Source organism: Lepisosteus platostomus, chromosome 5, assembly GCF_059453375.1.
Source record: "Lepisosteus platostomus isolate fLepPlt1 chromosome 5, fLepPlt1.hap1, whole genome shotgun sequence".
Lineage (NCBI taxonomy): Eukaryota > Metazoa > Chordata > Actinopteri > Semionotiformes > Lepisosteidae > Lepisosteus > Lepisosteus platostomus.
This window is the reverse complement of record NC_142615.1, coordinates 45,467,251-45,490,266: the sequence shown is the minus strand read 5'-3', so window position 1 is coordinate 45,490,266 and position 23,016 is coordinate 45,467,251. Positions and strand designations below refer to the sequence as shown.

The window sequence follows — 23,016 nt, the reverse complement described above, 5'->3', positions numbered from 1 at the left end:
TTTTATTCACAACATGAGAGAAAATAACCAACACACAAAAACCTTTTCACACAAACAAAATCGATATTTTCTCTGTTTCTCACTCTCATTTTCTGACAGAGGATATTTTCTCTGTCCCCAGACAGAAGGAAAAGACAAAGCCAGAAAGACTCAAATGGGTTTTAACCCTTTACACAGCAAACCAGGATTGTCTGCAGGAATCAGCAATGACCTGTTAATGAATCAACGAATTAACCAAGTTAATGAATCAGAAATTAATTATTCATGATCCTTCATTAATAATAAAGAGGGATGTTTAAATATTGCAGTTTTGAAGCCAGCAAGTGCTATTTTGTCAGTCACAGGCTGTTGGACTCTGCTGTATCACACATTTAAAATCTCCATGAAGATGTGGATTTCTGGTGTAACAGTGCAGGTTCTGGGGAGGAGCCACAGCAAACACCGGTTAAAGTAAATGCCCTGCTTGAGGGGGCTGAGGCAGCAGTGTAAATGGGGAAAAAAAAGAAAGAAAAAAGTGCACTGCTTGGAGCAGCGGCATCCAGCGTGGACTGTCCCTATTCTGCAGTGCCATGACTGGAGAAAAAGGTGAGCGAGGCCTAAAAACTCAACCTGTCCTGGTGAGGATACACTGTCACTGTAATGAACTTGAACTTTATTGCCATATGTAACCGGTACATGTACTGGTACAATGGAATTTTTACTGACAGGAAGTCTCTCGATTGTTAAAAAAAGTGTAAAACAAAGTGCAGGCAGTGTATCAAGACAATATACAAACAAACAGCAGACAATGTACAAGTAAACAAGTAAACAGTTCAAATGCAAACAATGCAGATGTAAACAATGACTGTAGATTTGTAATAAATAAGAAATTATAATGAGGTAGATGGTGTAGGTGTGGTCCAAGGGGCATGGCCAAATGTGTTCGCCAATCGCATTGCTTGTGGGCAGAAGCTATTGAAGAATCTAGTGGTAAGTGTCTGTATGCTCTTGTATGTCTTGCCTGAGGGCAGTGGGGTGAAGAGCTCATGCCCGGGGTGGTGACTGTCCTCTGTGATGGCCAGAATTCTACCACGGCAGCGGTCCTTGTCTCCCCTTGAGGGAGTCTGTTAGTTGAAGCCTTGAATTCGTCTTCTCTCAGCTGCAACTAACCCAGGCAACTAACCTGGTCCCTCTGGGGAAGTGTTCAGTGTGTGACTAAAGAGCTCCCACAGCTGTGGCTCATCCAAAATTAACTGCCCCAGCTGTGGTTGTCAAGGTAACCCATCACCCTTAGACAAGGGCTCTGCCTTCACACAGAACGTGCCACCGCTTAATGCCAAACTGGGGAGAACACTGGGGTGTAGTTGAGAATGACCTGTGAGAAGACAGAAACCAGCCAGCAGGCAGCTGGCTGATCCTGTAGTCATCCGCTGCAGGGCACTGAGACTCTCAGCCCATCTGCAAGTACAATCTGACCACAGGGACAGCCAGGCAGGGACAGAAGCACTTTCTCTTCATGGATCTAAATGCGATCAACATAGTGGAGTGCTGGGTGCTGGTTTCAAAACCACACCCCTTTTTAAGCCACATCCTTTACAAAGGACACACCCCCTGCATCTCCAGGAAGAGAGCTCAGACAAAAAGTTCAATTTCACCTCTGCTGAAACAGCTCTCTAGTTCCTTGTGGTATTTGTGCTGAATGACAAAATGGCAACAGCAGGTGATTTCCTGGATCAAGACCAGTTCAGCTGCTCTGTGTGTCTGGATTTGCTGAAGGATCCAGTGGCTCTTCCCTGTGGGCACAGCTACTGTATGGGCTGTATTAAGGCACACTGGGATCTGGATGATCACACTGGCGTCTACAGATGCCCCCAGTGCAGAGAGACCTTCACTCCAAGACCTGTTCTGCGAAGGAACACCATGCTGGCTGAACTGATGGAGAAACTGAAGCAGACAGGGCTCAGTGCTCCTCCTCCTGCTCACAGTCCTGCTGGCCCTGGAGATGTGCTGTGTGCTGTCTGCAGTGGGAGTCAAGAGAGAGCTGTGAAATCCTGCCTGATGTGTCTGGCCTCTTACTGCCAGACTCACCTCCAACCTCACCATGAAGTTGCCCGTTTGAAGAGACACACGATGGTTAATGCTACTGGACATCTGGATGAACTTGTATGCCTGAATCACGACAAACCCCTGGAGTTCTATTGTCGTACTGATCAAAAATTTGTCTGTTTTTTGTGCACAATGGATGAACACAGAGGTCATGATAGTGTCTCTCCTGCAGCAGGAAGGACTGAGAAACAGGTGAGGACTTTTTTTTTACTGAGGGCTTTCAGGTACAGGGGAAACAGGGGTGTTAGGAGTGTGTGATGATAAGGTATGTGTGAGTTGATCTTTACACACCATGTGTTCTGGAGATTTTAAAAAAACAGGTTTTCACTGTAATAGTTCATAGAGGAACAAGGAAGTATTTCTCAGTTTCAGAGTCCATAGAATACTAGCAGTACAGCAGTGACTGACTGCTTTGTAGACACGCCTCACCTGCTCATTATTCTTTTGGAATGAATGGAATGCAACACACCTGGTTCAGCTCTGTACTCCTGTGAACTCCTGTTCATTCAGCTCTGTACTCACCCCTAACTCCCATTCATTTACTGAACTGTCCAGTTAACACAGCAGTTACAGAACTCTGTTCTCACCTTTCACTCCTACTGTATAAATGCACTAGAAATTAAGTGACACAAATGGATGAAGACACATCATCACACGATGTAGAATCAACATTCTTATTCATTTACATGTTGTTTTTATCATTAATTATCTACATTAGTAACAGAGATGACTAGAAGGTTAATATATACTGTATTTCCAGATACTGTTTAACAATTAGGGAATGTCTGTACAACTCTCAACTATGTCATATCGTTTTGTTTTGTCCAAAGTTAGGTGTTTCTTAGCTCAATCCATGTCCACAGAGATCTGAAATTCTTACACAGACAGACTCATCACAATAACCTCTGACTGGAACAACTAGGGCAGCTCTTCATGAATTCCTTATGGTCTAAAGTCACAGATTAGTAGATCAGTGCTCTGCCAGTTATTCAGATTATTGTGTCACTGAAGAGATTAATGGACGGCAAATTTCATCCTCATCTCTTTGGAACCTGGACAGTGAGTGATCTGGGGTTAGTATCCACAGGTTGGTGTGAGGACAAACTGTTCTGTCCTGCTAGGATTCCTGTTGCCTTCATATGCCAAAAACTGGGCTCTGATTGCCACATCCTAAATAGCAGAACAGACAGAGGAAGATGAACCACCTGGAATGTCTCAGCTGCTGTTCTGATGGGCAAAGGCTGTTAGGAATTAGGAATGAGAGCGTGAAACAATGGGTTTGGGAATGTAATGGGGTTAGCGAGGGTGAGGGCAAGTGCAGGATGTGACAGTATCGGTGCCCTGACCTGACAGGAATTACTTTCTGGGTGTCTGTGTGGCGAAGAAGCCCCTATGATGCAGCAACACTGGGACAGTGCCTCCTGAACATCTGCTCCATCCAGGAGTCCTGAACCTGGGGGTCAGTTCCACCACCTCTGCAGCATCAGTTCAGAGCTGCAGACTCAGTTTCCAGTCTTATTTTCACATCCTGCCCAGTCAGTAAGACCTGTGAGGAGGACATTGTGTTGTAAACTTATCTATAAATGTTGGTATGGGTGATAAATAAATTGATTAATTTGTTGTAACTGACATGGTGGATTGAGATTTATTGAGCTTTAGGGCTCAATCGAATTGTAACCCTACAGTCCAGAAACCACTGCTCCAGTCTGGGCTGTGTCATATTGTAACCCTACAGTCCAGAGATCACTGGTCCATTCTGGATGGTGTAAGTTTGTAATCCTACAGTATAGAGACTGCTGGTCCAGTAAAGGCTGTGTTGTATTATGAGCTTATAGTGCAAAGATCACTGGTTCATTGTTCATTAACATCACACATAAAAAACATAATATTAATATATTATTAACTGATTTGTGTGTAACCAGGACTGTTTTAATGTAACTGAATTGGGCCATTCATTCTCTAATTCATCTGGTCTGTGGGTGAAATGGAGCAGATTTTTAATGTCTAGCAAACTGCAGAGAACTGTGTTAACCTTTACATGTTAAAAGAACAAATAGCGATCTCCTAATAGCTTCTGATTCTGGTTCTCTTTCCATACTCATCCTTCTTGATCTCAGTGCTGCCTTTGACACTGTTGACCATAACATCTTGCTTTCTCGTCTCGAGACTGTGTTTGGAGTCTCTGACACTGCCCTCAAATGGTTTAAGTCTTACCTCACTGATCGCTGTCACTTTGTCTCTCTCAATGGGTACAGGTCTGAAATTGGTCTTGTCAAGTCTGGTGTCCCTCAGGGCTCAATACTGGGCCCCTTGCTCTTCAGCACTTACATGTTCCCACTTGGTCAGCTTTTAAGATCACATGGCCTCAGCTTTCATTTTTACGCTGACGATACTCAAATATACATCCATACCAAACCCGACACTGATGTGGCTGTCTCTATTCTATCTAATTGCATCTCTGACATAAAAATTTGGATGACTCAAAACTTCCTTCATCTTAACTGTGACAAGACTGAAGTCATGCTTATTGGAACCCCCCATCAACTTCGTAAAGCCAGTCCTGTAACCCTGTCTGTAGATGGCTCTGTACTTGAGCTCCAATCAAAATTGAAAAACCTTGGGGTTATATTCGATTCTGGCTTAACATTCGACCCACATGTACAGCATACTGTCAAAACATCTTTTTTTCACCTTAGAAATATCGCAAGACTACGCCCTATGCTATCATTAACTGTGGCTGAAAAGCTGATCAACATATTTGTATTCTCTCGAATTGACTACTGCAATGCTCTGCTCCCTGGGGTATCTAAATCTACTCTGAACAAGCTGCAGTATGTCCAAAATTCAGCAGCCAGAATCCTGACCAGATCTAGTGCAAGTGTTCACATTACTCCTATCCTGGAGTCCTTGCACTGGCTTCCGGTCAAATTCCGCGTAGACTTTAAAATCCTCATGCTCACCTACAAGGCTTTACATGGCTTGGCACCTCAATACCTGTCTGAACTTTTATCGCCCTACTCCCCACCTCGCAACCTCCGCTCTTCAAATTCTGCCCTTCTTACTGTCCCCCAAGCCCGTCTACATTGTATGGGCGACAGGGCCTTCTCCTGCTATGCCCCCAAGCTCTGGAACTCCTTGCCCAAGGATATTAGAGAGTCACCTTCTCTAAACTCCTTCAAATCCAGACTCAAAACCCTCCTTTTCAGAAAAGCCTTTACTTAACTGGTTCCATTCTTCACCCCTCTGCTCTTCTTAATACCATCTTTCACGGTCTCCTCTATTGTTATTGTTGTATTGTTGTAATTATAATTGTGTCCTGTCTTGTGAAATTTTCTTATTTATTGTTGTAGTCTTCTTATTTATTGTTATTGTCATCCTGTAAAGCGCTTTGAGAAGCCACCTTTAAAGGCGCTATATAAAATAAAGTTTATTATTATTATTATATTAAAGGTACTCACGTTCAGCATATTCACAATGCTTATTTAAAAAAATATGTCAAAATGCCACAATTATTTCAATTCAGTTATTATTTGGAAAGTAACAAAACAAATACCTCATTCACAAATTCACATCCAGAACTCAATGGCAACATTGCACATTTCAACCTTCTCCTTGAGTCTTTCAATAATTGCATTATGGGTCCGTTAATCCTGCTTTGACCTAAAGTCAAAATTAATTCTACATTTCCAGTGTTATGTCATTTGTGTCACCATCCTATTGCTTTCACTCTGCACACAAATTCAGCAGTAATTGTTGGAATCCATGCTGATATGATATGCTCCCAAAATTGGCAAACAACTGAAAAGGAAATGTTAGCAAGCATCTGTACAGAAAGTAGTGACTGACAGTAGTAAGAATGTAAATAGAGTACATACAGTATGAATTAATGAAGGAAGTCAAGAAGCCTCTATTACAGAGCATGTTGTATCTTGCTTTATAAGGATCTTCCTTGACTGAAATTTGGGGCATTGCGAAACCTGCAAATATACATCAGAGCATTTTTAACAAATAAATATATTTCATGAAGACAATTTCAATTAAACATGAGACAAAATCAATTTCAACAAATTATAAAACCTGCCAATTTTTCAAAATCCCAAGACATTCCAGGCCAGTAGTATTTGTCAATATTCTGATTATACAGTTATGCTTTTGAGAAAACGATGCAAATCGCCTATAATCGTTTCTATCAAACCAGCTAAATTCTAACTTGTAGTTTCCGGTAACGATTTTATTGTTCTCTTCGGTGTGGAGCCAGCAGTCAAACATTTATTGCTTCACCTTCTCGAATACTGTGCTAACATCCCCGTATGTGTAAAAATCAGACCAAAATGCACATTTTGATTTAAAAAAATGGAAATCTAATTAATACACCTTGAAGACGATAATTTCCGCTAGCAAAAAAAAAATCTGTCTCTGCGGCGCAATAGGTTCGCCCGCGCTCGTCGGTTAACTGAAAGGTTGTGGTTTGAGCCCACCCAGGGATGTGATTTTTTTTTTAATATAGTGTAATAATTCCATATGATAATTGCTTACATTCACCTATGCCAATACTCATCGTTACCCCTCATGTGGAGTCCATTTATGATTCTCCTAGAAACAAATAAAAAGTCCAGAACCAGGAAAGTAATCCAGGAAGTCAACAATTGAACAGAAACCAATAACAAAGTCAAGAAAAATGCCAGTCTAAAACCAGGTAAGGAATGCAGGGAGAAAAACAAAACACCAAGAGCATGGCACAACAAACATGTAGATCGGGTACAGACATCTGCTTAGTCTGTGGGTCTGCTGTGCAGCTGGAGTAGCAAAGGGAGATTGCAGTGCCCTCTGGTGGCGACATGATGGAACCATAACATTTAAGGGCATAATGAACGTCATCTTTGAAAGAATAAACGTCCAACCTGTAGAAGTATCAGGAATATTCAAGGAAAAGGGGAAACATAAAAGTAGAAATAATCTGAACATTTTGGCAAATAGAAAGAATTGTTAGTGTTTTTATTAGTTTTTATTAGTTCACAGTATTTGGTAAGGGACTTGATGTTGAGATAATAGCTGTGATGTTTGGGAAGGCAAGAACATATTGACCTGAATAATATTGACTCCTCAGTTATCAGTGAGGAGGAGAGCAGAGTAATGAAGCCAATTCATAGAGGGGGATTATTAGGAGGCCATGATTGGTAAGGGCCAATGGGAAATTTTGCCAGGACTCTATGTCACGATTATTAGTTCCCCCTCCTTAAGGGTGCTCCAGCCCTATCACTCAAGACTTTATTCTCTGCACCTGCTCCCTATTCCCAGCCCACCTTAAAAGCCAGGCGCTGACGCTCTTCTGGGCTCTGGATCTGATTTCCATATCGTGCGAGTCCGGGACCTGGAAGCGCCTGGTCCCGTTAAGGTTTTAACCTCTGTTCCCGTTCCCGTTCCCCATCCGCCGGTTCCGACCCGGCCTTCGTGGTTTTTAACTTGTTCTGATGGATCTTCTGGTTTTGGACTTACCCTTGTGTTTTGGATACTCCCTAAGGACTACTCTCTCGGATTGTTCGCCTCGGCCACACCTCCCCCGTGTACCAGCGCACTATGGACACGCCCCCCTGTCTTCTGCCCCGTATTCCTGCATGACGTTTCCCTAGTGTTTCCCCACTCCGTCGGATTGTGTCATCCGCATAGGGTCCGGAAAGAACTGTTCGTTACACTCCAGGGTTATACCCTTACTCTTTTCGAGAAATGTCCTGGGATTTTGTATGACCACAGAGAGTCAGGACCTCGGTTTAACGTCTCACTGTCACTATACTTGGGCATTAGGACTCACATGGACTGCAGGGTGAGCACCCCCTGTTGGCCCCACTAACACCTCTTCCAGCAGCAACCTTTTCCCAGGTACCCAGGCTCACAACTGCTTCAGTGGGTTGCCAGTGTGAGTAGCAGCATTGTTTATATTACAGGCGCCAAAAAGAAAAAGCATGAGGTGGAAGATGAGTGTGTGGGGCAGTGTGGATTGTCTCTGTCCTATCCAGATTAGGAATGAATGTGAAGAATAAAATATAATATTTTACTCTGTGATGGTTGTGGTCTTGGTGGAACAAGCACTTTCCTGTACTAGATATCTTACTCACAAAACCTGATGTATCTTTCTGTTTCTTTCTGGTAATGTTGCTCCAGTAATGGAACTTTTAGACTAGATATATGATGTAGGATGTCGGAGGTGATATGTTAGCAGTCAAGAAGAACCTGTTGTGGTAATAGCTCTGTACAGACTGGTAATTGGCTGACAGACCTGGGACATGATAATATACAGGAATTCAGGCAGAGAGTCTTTGTCTATTTTAACAGAGCAGTGGTTTGCTATTGTGAAGACTGAGTCTGTCCAGAGACTATTATATCCATTGAGACAGTAAAGCTCTTCGGTATCAGATGACTGTTCGACTAACAACGCTATAAAAACAATGCAGTATCGACCATGAAGATGTCTCAACAGCCGAAATGTTGTTTCTCTTTCTCTCCCGTTCATTTGCGGGATCAACATGCTGTAAACGAGTCACATGTTCACGGTGCTCCGGGATTTCTGTACGTCGGCTTGTTCAATGTGCTTTCCCCCGGTTGCCATGACGACAGGAGTCCAGCAGCCACGGAGCCCGTGAATCGTGTTTGCAGTGACACCGCGCTCTCGCGTTTGATAAAGTTATTTTAGACACTTCCCACCCTTTTCTGAATACAACAAATACGCAAACAAATACACAATTAAAATTAGGAAAAGCCACTGACAGGACAAACCGTGATAAGTAAAACATACTGATCACAGAACACGTACAGTAACTAAAAGGCTAAAACCGACGCGAGACCGTGTTTACCCTACTCGGGTAAATTACATTCACTGACTAAAACACAGCGAGTTCGGGGTTCCCAGTCCTGGTCCCTGGGTCGCCTGGCTCTAGGTTAGCTGTGTCCCAGGCTGATGGTTCAAGCTGTCTGTTTCACAGGCGACAGGTGCGTCTGTGTGAACCTGCGCCCAGGTGTGTCGCCTGCTGTCACTCAGAGCTGTCTGTCCCGCGCGCACAGGTCAGAAATAACCCCACCAAGGCGTTTTAGTGCTTTATCAACAAACTGTAATAACTTTTATTGTATACAGTATCTTTCCTGGGGCCTCTCATGATATCAGTTTGTATATAATTTCGTTTTATAATGTATAATGTCGTTTTTTTTTTACCAGTAAAAACAGTATCTGCGATACACACAAGCAAATACACGGGCTTTCTGAGCACCGCCAACGTGTAAAATGAGTCTGACAGGTTACTGAAATCGAAAGTACTTGAGTGTTATGAAACACTGGCGTCCTCACCTGCACAATCACCTTCGCTTTGGTGTTTTAAGGGCTCTTTTTCTTTTTTAAGAGCTCGAATCAAACAGAGCAGGGGCATGATGATGCTGTTCGCGGCTCTGGTGGTTTTGGGTCTTCCAGGTCGCTGGAGGTGAGTCCTGCTGGTGCTTTTCCAGATGCACGAGTACTAAACTCGTGATAAAGGCTCGCTTTTTTTTATGTTTATGTATGGCTAAAGCTATACTTTAATCATTATTTTATTGTCGTCACTTAGTTTGCATCTGTACATTTCGGTTACAGCCTTGGGGGTCATTAATTATGATAATTATGATACGCTTTCCGTGAACAACAACAAAAACATAATTTCCTCTTCACGTCTCAATTCCATAGATTTAACGTACAAACAGGCCTGTTGTCATAAATGAGTGATTTCTAGCAATTTGTGTCTTGCCAGACTCACCTAGCTGGGTAATTTCATAAAGGTCCAAGGAAAGTGTGCTCATATTTGGAGCAAAAGTGTCTACAGCGCTGGAAATTGACAGACCTGAAAAGCTGGGAGAGGCAGTGACAAAAAGGCTTTATTTATATACATGAACTGATTTATGTTAAATCAGCTGATTTGGAATGAAAAAAAATGCAAACAAACCATCTCTCCAGGACCACTGTTAATATAATATTATATTATATTATATAATACATTATATTATGTATTATATTATACATAATATAATGTATTATATTACATATAATACTGAATACACACCTGAAGAAGGCTCCACGGCCAAAACGTTGTGTTCTCTTTCTTCTTTTTTTCAGCATGGAATAAACCTATTACTTGTTCCTTTGCAATATAATATAATGTTGAGTGTGTCTGTATTAACCTCTCTTAATGCAGTGTAATGTCCAGTCAGTGTGTCTGTATGAACCCCTCTCTCTCAGGTCAGTGTTAATGTACTGGAGTGTCCAGTCAGTGTGTCTGTATGAACCCCTCTCTCTCTCAGTGCAGTGTTCATGTACTGGAGTGTCCAGTCAGTGTGTCTGTATTAACCCCCCTCTCTCTCAGTGCAGTGTTCATGTACTGGAGTGTCCAGTCAGTGTGTCTGTATGAACCCCTCTCTCTCTCAGTGCAGTGTTCATGTACTGGAGTGTCCAGTCAGTGTGTGTGTATGAACCCCTCTCTCTCTCAGTGCAGTGTTCATGTACTGGAGTGTCCAGTCAGTGTGTCTGTATGAACCCCTCTCTCTCTCAGTGCAGTGTTCATGTCCTGGAGTGTCCAGTCAGTGTGTCTGTATGAACCCCTCTCTCTCTCAGTGCAGTGTTCATGTCCTGGAGTGTCCAGTCAGTGTGTCTGTATGAACCCCTCTCTCTCTCAGTGCAGTGTTCATGTCCTGGAGTGTCCAGTCAGTGTGTCTGTATGAACCCCTCTCTCTCTCAGTGCAGTGTTCATGTACTGGAGTGTCCAGTCAGTGTGTCTGTATTAACCCCTCTCTCTCAGTGCAGTGTTCATGTACTGGAGTGTTCAGTCAGTGTGTGTGTATTAACCCCTCTCTCTCAGTGCAGTGTTAATATACTGGAGTGTCCAGTCAGTGTGTCTGTATGAACCCCTCTCTCTCAGTGCAGTGTTCATGTCCTGGAGTGTCCAGTCAGTGTGTCTGTATGAACCCCTCTCTCTCTCAGTGCAGTGTTTATGTCCTGGAGTGTCCAGTCAGTGTGTCTGTATTAACCCCTCTCTCTCAGTGCAGTGTTAATGTACTGGAGTGTCCAGTCAGTGTGTCTGTATTAACCCCTCTCTCTCAGTGCAGTGTTAATGTACTGGAGTGTACATACTGTGCAGTAAGTATTAACATACTATTTCTTTTTTTTCCAGAGAGACATATTTTGGTAGACTCATATATGGTTGAACTTGGTTCGGAACAGAATGGGAATTCCAGGGCTTAGTCTCTCTGGATGGGGAGCCCTTGATGGAGTACAGCAGTGGAATGAAGCGTGTCATGTTCAAGCAGGACTGGCTGAAGCAGGTCGCAGTAGGTTCTGCAAACCAATGCATTCTGGAGGAGCTTTTCTTCTTTGAAATGATGAAAGAGCTAAAAAACGTAACTGGTGGTGAGAGGAAAAACCTAATATTTTGTCACAAATATGTGATATTTTGTCCTCACATGTATAGAACTCTTTGTTGACACATAATGTTGATTGCCTGTGAATTGTGTATGTTATTTCTCTGGTGGTCTCTCAGGTGTTGAATAGAGATAACAGTGAAGCTCATTCTTGTCCATCTCTCAGGGGTTCATGTCCTGCAGAGGTTTGTGGGTTGCTCAAAGGATGAGAAAGGAAGGGTGGAATCATTCGACTGGATTGGGTACGATGGGGAGGACATGCTCGAGTTCGACAGCTTCAACACCCAGTGGGTGAATCTCTCTCCAATCCACCAGTCTCTCAAGATGCACATGGACCGCTACCTGAAGTTTAGGGGACATCACTCAGGTGAGTGTGTGAAAGGAAATTGTGCCAAAATATGGGCCAGGACTTAGGTGTGCATAAATGTGCCAGTAGCCACATCACCCTGTAACTCACAACTAACAATCCCCTGAAGCTCAGCAGGCATGAGCCTGGCCAGTACCTGGATAGGAGACCTCCTGGTAAAGTTAAGGTTGCTGCTGGAAGAGGTGTTAGGGGGGACAGTAGGAGATGCTGACTCTATGGTCTGGGTGGGCCCTAATGCCCCAATATAGTGATGATTGTGAAAAGGCACTGTCCTTCAGATGACATGTAAAACCAAGGTCCTGACACTCTTTTGTCATACAAAATCCCAGGGCATCTCTTGAAAAGAGTAGGGGTGTTACCCTGGTTTCCTGGTCAAAAAATGTCCCATTGGCCTTTATCCATCATGGCCTCCTAAAACTCCACATTTATGAACTGGCTTCATCACTCTGTTCTCCTCCCCACTGACAGCTGGTGTGAGGGGAGTGTTCTGGCACACTACGGCTGACTTTGCATTGTCCAGGTGGGGGCTACACTTTGGTGGTGGTGTGGAGGGGAGTCCCCATTACTTGTAAAGTGCTATGAGTGGAGTATCCAGAAAAGTGCGACATAAGCGTAATTATAGAGGGAGTGTGCTTTGGGTCTAGAGTTTTAAGGAGCCTCTACCCTCTTGACCCTGTCTGTTTAAAATGTAGTTTCCTCTATGCAGGAAGAGAACTATAAGTCCCAAGATACCTTGGGGGGAAACAGCCTGCTCATTTTTGTTCTGAGCTGTGAGGAATTATCCGTCTTCTCTCTGGCTCCAAAGGTGGTGGCTTACAAGTCGGGGCCTTTTGTTTGAAGAGAACCTGAGAGACAGTCTAGCTTTTGGTGATGGTTTATTTTAGACTCTAGAGAGGACAAAGTGAGTAATACTGAAGAAGTTGCTCATATTATTCCTCCTAAAAATAGGGAGCTGTGTTTTTATTTTTGGTTGGTTTTACATATGGTTTTGTAAAGCTCTCAAGGCTGATGTACTTTACTGACCCTTCTCTGGTAATACAATGTTAAGATCCTTGTTGGTTGTGACCCAGCGAACTCTGAAATTATTCCAGAATAAACAGATAAGAAGCATGTTTGTGTTCAGTCAGTGTGTCTATATTAAAACCTCTCTTTAAGTGTAGTTGTAATGTACTGGAGTGTCCAGTCAAAGTCTGTATTAACCCCCTCTCTCTCAGTGCAGTGTTAATGTACTGGAGTGTCCAGGCAGTGGGTCTCATTAATCCATGTCTTTCAGTCTTTCCTCAGGTGTTTGTCTCTGCCAAGCAAACGGGATTCTTTCAGACTCTCTATCTCTCCTGTCTGGTCACTGGTTTCTACCCTGGAGACATAGTGGTCAGTCTGTCCAGGAATGGAGAGAACGAGACAGAGGAGGTGCAGTCTAGTGGGATCAGACCCAACGGTGACGCCACCTTCCAGCTGAGGAAGACTGTGGAGATCAGAGCCAGTGAGAGAGAGGAGTACAGATGTACTGTTATTCACCGTAGCTCCAAATACAATGTTACATTGACATGGGGTACGTCACTGGAACTCTTCAGATTATATTGTACTAATTCTGCACTGAAGCTCTCCAGTCTCCTGTGCTATAGACATTGACACACTGTATAACTCTGTGCTGTGTGTGTTGTCAGGTGGATCCGAGTCCCAAGATCCCAGAGTTGCCATCAGTGTAGCTGCAACTGCAGTTTGCTTAGTACTGCAACAGGAGCGGTTTGCATTCTTCTCTGGAAGAGGAAGATGGGTAAGAGTTCATTGCCAGTTTACACATAGCAAGTACTGCACTGTCACTTCACATTACAGTATCTGTCACTCATACTGTCAGTGCTGTCTCTCTGTATTCTGGATGTGTAGTTCAGTATTATAGAATGGTCTAGGGTCACACATGAGAAGTGCCTCTCTGTATGACAGTGATATTGGACTGTATTAATATAGTACACAAATATGAATTTAGAGATTCAAAGTTACAAAACTCCTGGTGACTGTGTTGTCTGCAGACTAAATAACATGACTTACTGCTTCATTCCCAGGTAGAGAGATGCTGAGTAAAAAAGTCTCAGTCCCCCAGTGGACAGTGGAGACTCAGGTGAGACTCTGCTGAAAGGGGGAGGGTGATGGGAAGGGTCTGTGGGAGCGGTGATGGCCAGTGTGTGTCTGTATTTGTTGGTGGTCAGGAGCAGGTGGCTGTGGGAGCAGTGATGGCCAGTGTGTCTGTTGTTGTTGTTTGTCAGTAGTCAGTGTCTGTGGGATCGGTGATGGCCAGTGTGTGTGTTGTTGTTGTTGGTCAATAGTCAGTGGCTGTGGGAGCAGTGATGGTCAGTGTGTCTGGTGTTGTTGTTCGGTAGTCAGAGTGTGTAAGCAGTGATGGCCAGTGTGTGTCTGTTATTGTTCAGGAGTCAGTCTGTGTGGGAGCGGTGATTGCCGGTGTGTCTGTTGTTGTTGGTCAGTAGTTGTGGCTGTGGGAGCGGTGATGGCCGGTGTGTCTGTTGTTGTTGTTCAGTAGTCGATGGCTGTGGGAGCAGTGATGGTCAGTGTGTCTGTTGTTGTTGTTTGTCAGTAGCCTGTGGCTGTGGGAGCGGTGATGGTCAGTGTGTCTGTTGTTGTTGGTCAGTAGTTGTGGCTGTGGGAGCGGTGATGGCCGGTGTGTCTGTTGTTGTTGTTCAGTAGTCTGTGGCTGTGGGAGCAGTGATGGTCAATGTGTCTGTTGTTGTTGTTGGTCAGTAGTCAGTGTCTGTGGGAGTGGTGATGGTCAGTGTGTCTGTTGTTGTTGTTGGTCAGTAGTCGGTGGCTGTGGGAGCAGTTATGGTCAGTGTGTCTGTTGTTATTGTTGTTGGCAGTGGTCAGGAGTCTGTGGCTATGGGAGCAGTGATGGCCAGTGTGTCTGTTGTTGTTGTTGGTCAGTAGTCAGTCTCTGTGGGATTGGTGATGGCCAATGTGTCTGTTCTTGTTGTTGGTGGTCAGTAGTCGTTGGCTGTGGGAGCAGTGATGGTCAGTGTGTCTGATGTTGATGTTGTTGGTCAGTAGTCAGTGTCTGTGGGAGTGGTGATGGTCAGTGTGTCTGTTGTTGTTGTTGGTCAGGAGTCGGTGGCTGTGGGATTGGTGATGGCCAGTGTGTCTGTTGTTGGTCTTTCAGGTGTTTCTTCACACATCAGTTCGGAGGGGAGTACCAGTTCCTGTGTGACAGATAGAGGAGCTTGCGATCACGCTGAAGAATTTGACCCCATGCTGCAACCTAAAAGCCAGAAGCTAAACAGTGATGTTGAGACAAAGCAAATAAGGAGGTTTAGAAGAAGAAGGTTTATATGTTGAGGAAATTAATTATGCACCTGCTTTCAGCCTAACCTGAAGCCCAATGTGAAAGACAGGAAGTGCATATTGGGATCACTTCCTGTATTACTCTTGATAGTTTACGGATGCTGCTCATTCCAGCTTTCACTCATATCTTGGTTTAACTTAGCAACCTCCAGTTTAAACCAAAACCAGCTTTGAAAAAGGACGACACTAAGGGTAGTGAAACCTCTTTCCTGCACTATAGCATCTTAACATTAAAGTCTTATAAAGAACAAATAAACATCTTCCATGTACAGATATTAATTTTTAATGAGTGGATTGAGTAGGATGCTGTTTAAAAAAGATTTAGCATGTTTTCCCAAGCCTGTGGCCTGCGCTGTAGCTCAGAAAGGCACAGATTATCTCCTCCATAGCCTAAACTCAACATGCAGCCTCCCATCCTCCCTCAGTCAAGGAGCTTAAAATTGAAAGAACTTGTTTTCCACTGGCTGATGTCCGAGTTGAGCAAGGTGCGCTCTGTAAAAGTGACATTCCCATTTGAGTCAATGAGGATCACGGTGTTAGTCCTGCAAAACAGAGGAAAGGAAAAATAGTAATATAACTTAATTATATTAATTAAATCACATTAAATGCACCAAATGCACATTAAATGCACCAAGAAGAGAATCTGAGAACTAAATGCATGTTTCTCAGCTCTCAAAAGCCTTTCTAGTCTGTCTGTTTGAGAATTTTGCAGGAATATGTTTTGAAACTTTTATTGTAATACTTTTTCTAACCAAGGTCTTCAATAAAATAAATCAGACTTTAATATTTGAGGCTTGCAAGCAATGCTACATGTTAATGACTGAGTAATGGTTTACTAGATGCTTCTCTACTTGCACTATGAACCTCAGGGGTGAAGACTTGATTTAAAGTGTTTGCTGTCGAAAGGGAACAGTTTAAAGTGAAGAGTGAACAGGGTGCACAGTGTTTTGTTTGATATGGAAGGTTGGTGATGGGAGAGAGGTGGAGGTGGGGCTGGACAGGAGATGTCAGAATGGCGGGAAGTTTGGGTGAGGCTGTGCAAGTACTGAGTGCCCTGTAAACAGATATCTGAGATAGCTACTGTTGTGGAATTTTATCAAAGAAGAGCCAGGAGAGGTGTTCTCATTCACTCAGTAAGGTCTTTATTCATATTTGCAATATGGGAAAAAGCAATCACTGAGAAGTGAAGGCTGATTCAAAAGCAAGCAAGGAGAACCCCTTGTTTTATATCCTTTTTTAAGCTGACGCAACACTTTAAGGACAGGCGAAGCAGTAATTTTCCATTCCTTATAGGTTTCTGCTTCAAGCAAAGAAGAGCAGTTAATAAAATAGTTTATCATACTCCCTTCTTCAAGCAACAGAAATAAACATTATTAAAACATCCAGTGCCCTTGATGAGTTTGGTGCTATCACACTTTGTTCTAAGTATCTAGCTGCTTCTGCAGCACAGCTCTGTCCGTAAACAACATTTTTAGGATAAAACATTTTTTCTCAGTAACTTTCCATTACACTACAGCATGCAACTGGGAGAGAGTCACTGTGCCAGGGCTCTGGGATTTAATATAGGTCTCAATCACAGAAGAGAGGTAATACATTTTACCAGGTGAGAGAGTCATTGTCTCAAGGTGAAACTGTCTTCGAGGGTAGTTGCATCCAAAATACAATGGAAACTATCACATTTAAGCTTTTTTTTTGGATCGAGAAGACGATCATGGTGAGACTCAAAACATACCTGTGTTTTCTTCTTTCGAGAATGAGTGGATTATTGAGGTGCAAAAGTATTGGTTCCAAATAAAAAATCCACTCCTGTCACTGTTTATCCTTTGATAGATTCTTCAAATCCTTCCTCTGAACGTTGATATTTAGTGATAATATCATACAAATTGTGGTTTTCTCTTATTCGCCAATTTTATTACAATAACAGCCTATTTTACAATTGTATTGGATGTTACAAAATATTGAATAGCATTTGTCTTTAGATTCACATTAAAAGTAAGATAAATATGCCAAAAGATTATAATAGAACTCTACAGTCCTAACCTAATGACACCAGCGATCTGTCGTTTTTACTTGTCAAGTTCTCTAACAAATCTGCACTGTATTTTTAAAATATCTTAGCTGAGGAGACAAAAGGAGTATAAATGAATTCTTCCGCCACCCACTCAATGAATATTTGCATTAAACTATGACCTATGTTGTCCATGATGATAAATTCTGTACAACAAGACAGAAAGAAAGGCACCACTGTGAGTGGAGTTTCACTTCATGACATCATCAGTAGGCAGTGAGTCAATAGAGGGGGAGTCATCCCACTGTTATCCTTATCCATGATCAAGAGTCTCACCCCCTGCTTTACGCTGTCCCTAGTGGTGATCTGTAGACAGTGTGTCTTCCACCTCACCCACCTCCTGAGGCAATAATCTTGAATAAACAGAGGGCTGGAGGCCCAGCCCGGCTCCTGTCTCTCTCCCCTTGGGGACGGGAGATTTTCTCAGAACCATGTTGAGGTGAAATGGGAGTGGGATGACGCAGGTGTCTTGGAGAGGTGAGTCGCCCCAGCCCCTGCGTACCTCAGTGTGATTCAAGCAAGGGGGAGGGGTTTAAGGGACTTACCAATCCCGCGTATGCACCCTCTGATTCAAAGTCAGGCAGGACTTCATTGTACAGCGCCAGGCAGTCCAGCTGGATAGATGATATCATGTTCTGAGCCCAGGTCCGCACCCGTATCTCCTCCTCCTGGAGCAGCCCCTCCAGCTCGACCTGCAGGCCCTCCCTGAGCCACCACAGGGCCGCTGGGGTCAGGCCCGGGTGAGCGGGTGTACCAGGGGGTGTGTGAGAGGGCGAGCAATGGGGTATGTGGGCTGCCAAGGAGGAGGTCCATGCCCTGTCCTTCTGCAGATCCCTCTCCGGGCCCTTAGGGTAGTTCCACAGCTGGGTCTCGGTCTCCTGCCTGGTGATTGGCTGGCTGGCCTGAGGGGACAGGGGCACAGAGAGGGCATGAGGAGGACAGAGAGAAAACTGAGAGGGTCTCCAGGAGGACCAAGCCCTGCCCCTGGTCTCCCAGCAATCACAGTCACCATCATTGCAGCTGAAACCAAACTTTTGACAGACGTCACAGACATATCAGGCTCACAGACTTGCAGCTCTCGGCTGCCCGGGGTGAGACGCAGGGGGAGTCTGCTCCCTCTTCCTCTGACAGTCCTATCAGATGACAGCGAGCTGACCTGATCCAACCCCACCTTCCCTTTCACACACAGCCACACACAGGCATGACTGTGTCACCATCATCAACACCTCCACCATTATAATCTCCACTATCTTCGTCACCATCATCTTCATCATGACAATCATCATGTCCACCATCATCATCATCAACACCTTTCCATCAACATCATCATAATAACCACCTTCATTATCTACAATACGATCTGCATCACCATCATCATCCTGAGCAGAACACACTGCTCAGAGCCTCAGTATCGGTTGCCCCTCTCCGGCCTTTCAGGGTCACGTCCACCTCTGTCAAGACCTGTCAGCAAGTTGACTGCTTTAGTCTCACCAGCAGAAGCCAACCAAGTTTGTGTCTCAGTACAGGTTTATTCTTAGTCTAACAGTATTAATACAGTATTCTTTACATAGAGGAGGGTGGGGGTGTGGAACCAGCTGTCTAGCCATGGTGTTGAAGCCGATAGGGTGGCTTATCTTAAGAGAGAGCTGGATGAGACCCTACAGTCAGGACAGGAGGCACTACTGTATGTAGAGGGTGGTGGGTGTGTGGAACAAGCTATCCAACCATGTTGTTGAAGCCAATACTCACGTTCCTGTGGGATCTGCCCCAGGTCTCGGTGTGACACCCTTCTCTCTGCTTGGCCATTCCTCTCTCGACTTGAGCGAGTTTCTCCAGGCGGTGCTGGGGAGGAGAAAACAAAGTTACCAGCCAGTCACACAAACACACATCATCATCATGGGCCAAGATGACCCTACATGACAGTGGCCTCGATCCAGAAGCAGTGTCCAGCCCTCAGCTATCCAGCTTCATGATCCCCAACATCCCTGTCGAGACCTGTTGAGGGGCCAGTTCTGCTAGACCAGGGGTCTCAAGCCCAATCACAATCCCTGGAGAGCCAGGTGCATCTCTAGGTTTTCTTTCCAAACGGGGCTAGCCAATTAAACAATTAATCTAATTATTTTCATAAGAAGATGTGGAAATAATGTGTTTAATAATATATTTTGATGTCTCTCACTGTTGAAGACTCAAAATATTCAAGGCACAGTTGGATATTTAAGGTCTGGATAAAGGTACAGTATTAGAATATGTTTTGTTTAATTAAAAAATGAGATCAACTTTGTAACCAAGACCTCTGGGCAGGAAACCAGATGATGCACCAGACCCTCTAGGAATGGAGTTTGAGACATGCTCACCCTCTCTCACACACAACCTCACACACACTCACCCTCTCACTACTACTACTACTACTACTACTACTACTACTAATAATAATAATAATAATAATAATAATAATGCAGACTTGCTTTTCTTGGGGTCTTGGGTCTGGCTCCTGTGTTGGCTGAGTCTGCTGTTACCTCCTTCCTGATCTGGGGATGTCAGACACAGTTCTGTTACAGACACGGGCTGGACTAGACTCACAAGCACACACACCCACAGACACACACTCCCACACACTAACATACACGCAGATGCACACACTGTCAGGTAGAGTCTTTCTCCTCCTCAAGAGAAGACAACAGAGCCCTGCTACTGCGATGAGCTTTAATTTCAGAAGGAGAAAGAAGAGGAAGAATCACAATATGAAGAAGACCAGCAGTGGACTCACAGCTCTCTGGGTCCGGGGCCTGACTCTCAAACTTGTCTCCAGTCTCTGGTGGGTTCTTCTCTGTTTACCTCTGTTGACATCTGTGGACAGGACAGTTCAGTTAGACAAACAAGTTCGACCAGACTTCACTCTCATAGTCAATCAATCAATCAATCAATCAATTTTTTTCTTATATTTTGCCTTTTAATCCAGAACATCAAAGCACTTTACAAAACATACTGTATACTGTATTCTAAGTATCATATAAAAACAGAGCACTCACAGCTCTCTGGACGTTGGTCTGGAATCTAGAAAGTGGTTCCATTCTCAGGCGACTCTGGACCTCAACACCTGTTGATGGGTCACTTCTGTCAGACACACGAGTGGAGCCCAAGCCCACCTACACACACACTCACACACACTGACAGATATACACCCACACAATCACACACATTATCACACACTGACAGACACCCACCCACACATATTCACACACAGACATTACACACACACAGACATTACACACACTCACAGACACACATTCACACACTGACAGACACACACACAGACACAACACACACTCACAGACACGACATACATTTATACACACAATCAGACACTCACACACATACTCGCACACATTCACAGACACACACATAGACTACAAATACTTATAGACACACACCAACACACACACACAAAAACACACACACTCATAACTACAAATACAGTATAACTAACAGTAACACAAATGCCACTAACATTAAAACAGTAACACTATCACTAAGAGTTACACTATCATTATCACTGACACAAACTACTACTACACTACTAATACTAATAATAACAGTAATGCTATCACTAAAACTAACATGACTACTAGTGTAAATACTCTAACAGTAACTCTATAATTATAACTAATATTAACATGAATACTGGCATCAAAACTATCAGGAGCGCAATCACCATTAATACTGACATGAACACTAGCATTAATATTAAAGCTACCGATTGTACTCTCACTAATATTAAATATGAATACACTCGCATTAGTATTAGTCCGTGACGTCAAACCACTCTTTGTGACGAAGGTGAGACACCTAGTCGGACACAGTGATGTGGCACGTGTCGCCGTGGTTACCATACTTATAATTTATAAACGGTGGGAAAAATGCATTTAAACTGTTACCTACACAAATTGATCAACTTGGAATATAATTTTCAAGCTCTAGAATACAATTTCTAAACAATCATTTGAATAATCATTCTTTAATTTGGGATTGAACATTATGAACACTAAACGCACAATGGTATTTGATCGATACAGGCTGTATTGACTGTTTTCTAGATATTTAAATAATTTAAAGAAAGAAAAGAATCAGTACTCACCAATCGGTGAAGTTAATTGATGATTCTAAGGTTTTTTAGTTGAATTAATTGGTTGTCGATGGATAAGTGATCAATATCTCTCCTCCGTGCTCTCATTGCTCCTCCCGCGGTCTCGCTCTCTGATCCCGGCACTCTGGCTGGTGTCTGTGACGTCACAGCGCTCTTTCTGACAGATCAGAGCGCATCTCCGCTGGAGGAGACTCCTGTCCAGAGGCCGGGGGGCTTTTCTTACAGATATACTGTAACATCTCCAAAAGAAAAAACACCAGGCTGTGTAGAGGGGCGATTCATAACAGCTGGAGAAGGAGACCGACAAACCTAGGAATACAATTTATTAAACAAAAAAATAGTTTACTTCACAGATTAATGCGTTGTAAAGCATACTCCCGTAGAGCAGAACAGAAAGGGCACAAATCCCTGTAAAAAGCGCTTTTAAGCGTTTTACACGAATCTCCACAAAACAGAAGCCAGGAGGATCAGACTCCTGATCCTGGAGGTTGAAGAGTATCTCCTGGTTTTATTTCCACTCGAGCTCTCAGTTCCTCAGCCAGTTTGGTGATTTAATTAACTGTATAACTGTTATCAGACTCTGTTTAACTGTATATACGACTCCGTGAGAGACGTGTGGGAGACGCTGGAATCATACACAGACAGGTCTTCTGTGTGATCTGAGTCCCACTGCTCAGAGGTACAGACTGGTCAACTGGTCACTATTGTAGACAAGACCATCGGTCTGCTGCTGCTGATAATCATATTACACTTATAAGAGTAGCAATACTGCTGTTCATTAAATCAGTAAAAATAATAATAAGAGATAAACACATATTGCTCAATTTTCAGTCAAACACTTCTGACAGAGGGATGGAGGCTGACTTACAGTAAAGACAATGAATCAGGGCAGTAATACTGAGGGGCTGGAGGTTCTGGAAAGGGTTAATAGAAGCTTCTTGATTCTGATCTGGAACAGAGCCCACAGCTGCCAGATCAGTGACCCCTGAGCCCAGTTCACAGAGAGGAGAACCAGGAGCTCTTCTCTGTCTCTAAGAGGCTGTGAGGAAGGAGAAAAGGGGGAGATGTGACCTGAGTCCAGGCTGTTCTGTCTGATATTATTCATGTAGCAGCACTGATTGTCTGAATGTCCTCTGGTTCTGGATTGTCATGATAAAGAGAAGGATGGAGATGAGCTTCTGTCTGTTCAGGAGGTAAAAGTTTGGGTAAAGTACTAAGGGACTCAGAGCTCTGTGTGTGAGTCTGAGCTGTGAATCTGACTGAGAGGAGATACTTTTTTTTATTCTGCCTCTGAGAAGTCTTTTCCTTTGCCAAGCAATGTTCCATCCCCTTCAGATACTCTGCACAGACTGTCAGAGTAAGCAGAGAGGAGAGAGAGATGGACAGATAAGAGCACACACTGCGAGAGAGACAGGAAGGGGGAGAGAGAGGAGAAGGAGCAGGAAGACAGTGCAGGTGTTCAACCACACTGTGACCACAGGAGACAGGAGGCTTTTCTCAGCTGCTGAGGAGCTCAGTGCTCATGGCCACTCAGGCTCAGAGGCTCTCGCAGCAGTCAGGTCTGAGAGCGTCTCC

General features: G+C 43.8%; 3 protein-coding genes across 6 annotated transcripts; 2 read left to right on the top strand and 1 right to left on the bottom strand.

The window, feature by feature from the left end:
• Positions 1 to 1,590: 1,590 nt before the first annotated feature.
• On the top strand, positions 1,591 to 11,402 carry LOC148667267 (E3 ubiquitin/ISG15 ligase TRIM25-like). Of its 2 annotated transcripts, none has more exons than XM_088632607.1 (2): positions 1,591 to 2,277; positions 11,268 to 11,402. In XM_088632607.1, exons 1-2 carry the CDS (start codon positions 1,687 to 1,689, stop codon positions 11,283 to 11,285), a joined length of 609 nt encoding a protein of 202 aa, XP_088488733.1. In that variant the 5' UTR covers positions 1,591 to 1,686; the 3' UTR covers positions 11,286 to 11,402. The 2 variants fall into 2 exon arrangements, with proteins under 2 accessions (XP_088488733.1, XP_088488732.1); XM_088632606.1 differs by lacking the exon at positions 11,268 to 11,402 and adding an exon at positions 3,439 to 3,710.
• LOC148667266 (class I histocompatibility antigen, F10 alpha chain-like) lies at positions 11,362 to 16,013 on the top strand. Its single transcript, XM_088632593.1, has 6 exons — positions 11,362 to 11,503; positions 11,681 to 11,881; positions 13,155 to 13,433; positions 13,549 to 13,658; positions 13,945 to 14,000; positions 15,048 to 16,013. Exons 1-5 carry the CDS (start codon positions 11,362 to 11,364, stop codon positions 13,957 to 13,959), a joined length of 747 nt encoding a protein of 248 aa, XP_088488719.1. The 3' UTR covers positions 13,960 to 14,000; positions 15,048 to 16,013.
• Positions 15,490 to 21,555, bottom strand: LOC148667265 (uncharacterized). Of its 3 annotated transcripts, none has more exons than XM_088632633.1 (7): positions 21,433 to 21,555; positions 20,327 to 20,394; positions 20,065 to 20,144; positions 19,763 to 19,825; positions 19,023 to 19,139; positions 17,843 to 18,199; positions 15,490 to 15,771 (listed from the first exon to the last, which is right to left on the bottom strand). In XM_088632633.1, the coding sequence occupies exons 5-7, from the start codon at positions 19,101 to 19,103 to the stop codon at positions 15,766 to 15,768; spliced, it is 444 nt and encodes a 147-aa protein (XP_088488759.1). In that variant the 5' UTR covers positions 19,104 to 19,139; positions 19,763 to 19,825; positions 20,065 to 20,144; positions 20,327 to 20,394; positions 21,433 to 21,555; the 3' UTR covers positions 15,490 to 15,765. The 3 variants fall into 3 exon arrangements, with proteins under 3 accessions (XP_088488759.1, XP_088488761.1, XP_088488762.1); XM_088632635.1 differs by having other exon boundaries at positions 19,047 to 19,139; XM_088632636.1 differs by lacking the exon at positions 19,763 to 19,825 and having other exon boundaries at positions 19,047 to 19,139.
• Between the last annotated feature and the right edge of the window lie 1,461 nt (positions 21,556 to 23,016).

Coding starts and splice junctions, on each gene's coding strand:
- LOC148667267 (XM_088632606.1), top strand. CDS start 1,687: ATGGCAACAGCAGGTGATTTCCTGGATCAAGACCAGTTCAGCTGCTCT. Junction 2,278..3,438: donor CAGGAAGGACTGAGAAACAG/GTGAGGACTTTT, acceptor CTGACCTGACAG/GAATTACTTTCTGGGTGTCT.
- LOC148667266 (XM_088632593.1), top strand. CDS start 11,362: ATGGAGTACAGCAGTGGAATGAAGCGTGTCATGTTCAAGCAGGACTGG. Junction 11,504..11,680: donor GCTAAAAAACGTAACTGGTG/GTGAGAGGAAAA, acceptor TCCATCTCTCAG/GGGTTCATGTCCTGCAGAGG. Junction 13,434..13,548: donor CAATGTTACATTGACATGGG/GTACGTCACTGG, acceptor GTGTGTTGTCAG/GTGGATCCGAGTCCCAAGAT.
- LOC148667265 (XM_088632633.1), bottom strand. CDS start 19,103: ATGGCCAAGCAGAGAGAAGGGTGTCACACCGAGACCTGGGGCAGATCC. Junction 18,200..19,022: donor GTATTGGCTTCAACAACATG/GTTGGATAGCTT, acceptor CTGTCCCCTCAG/GCCAGCCAGCCAATCACCAG.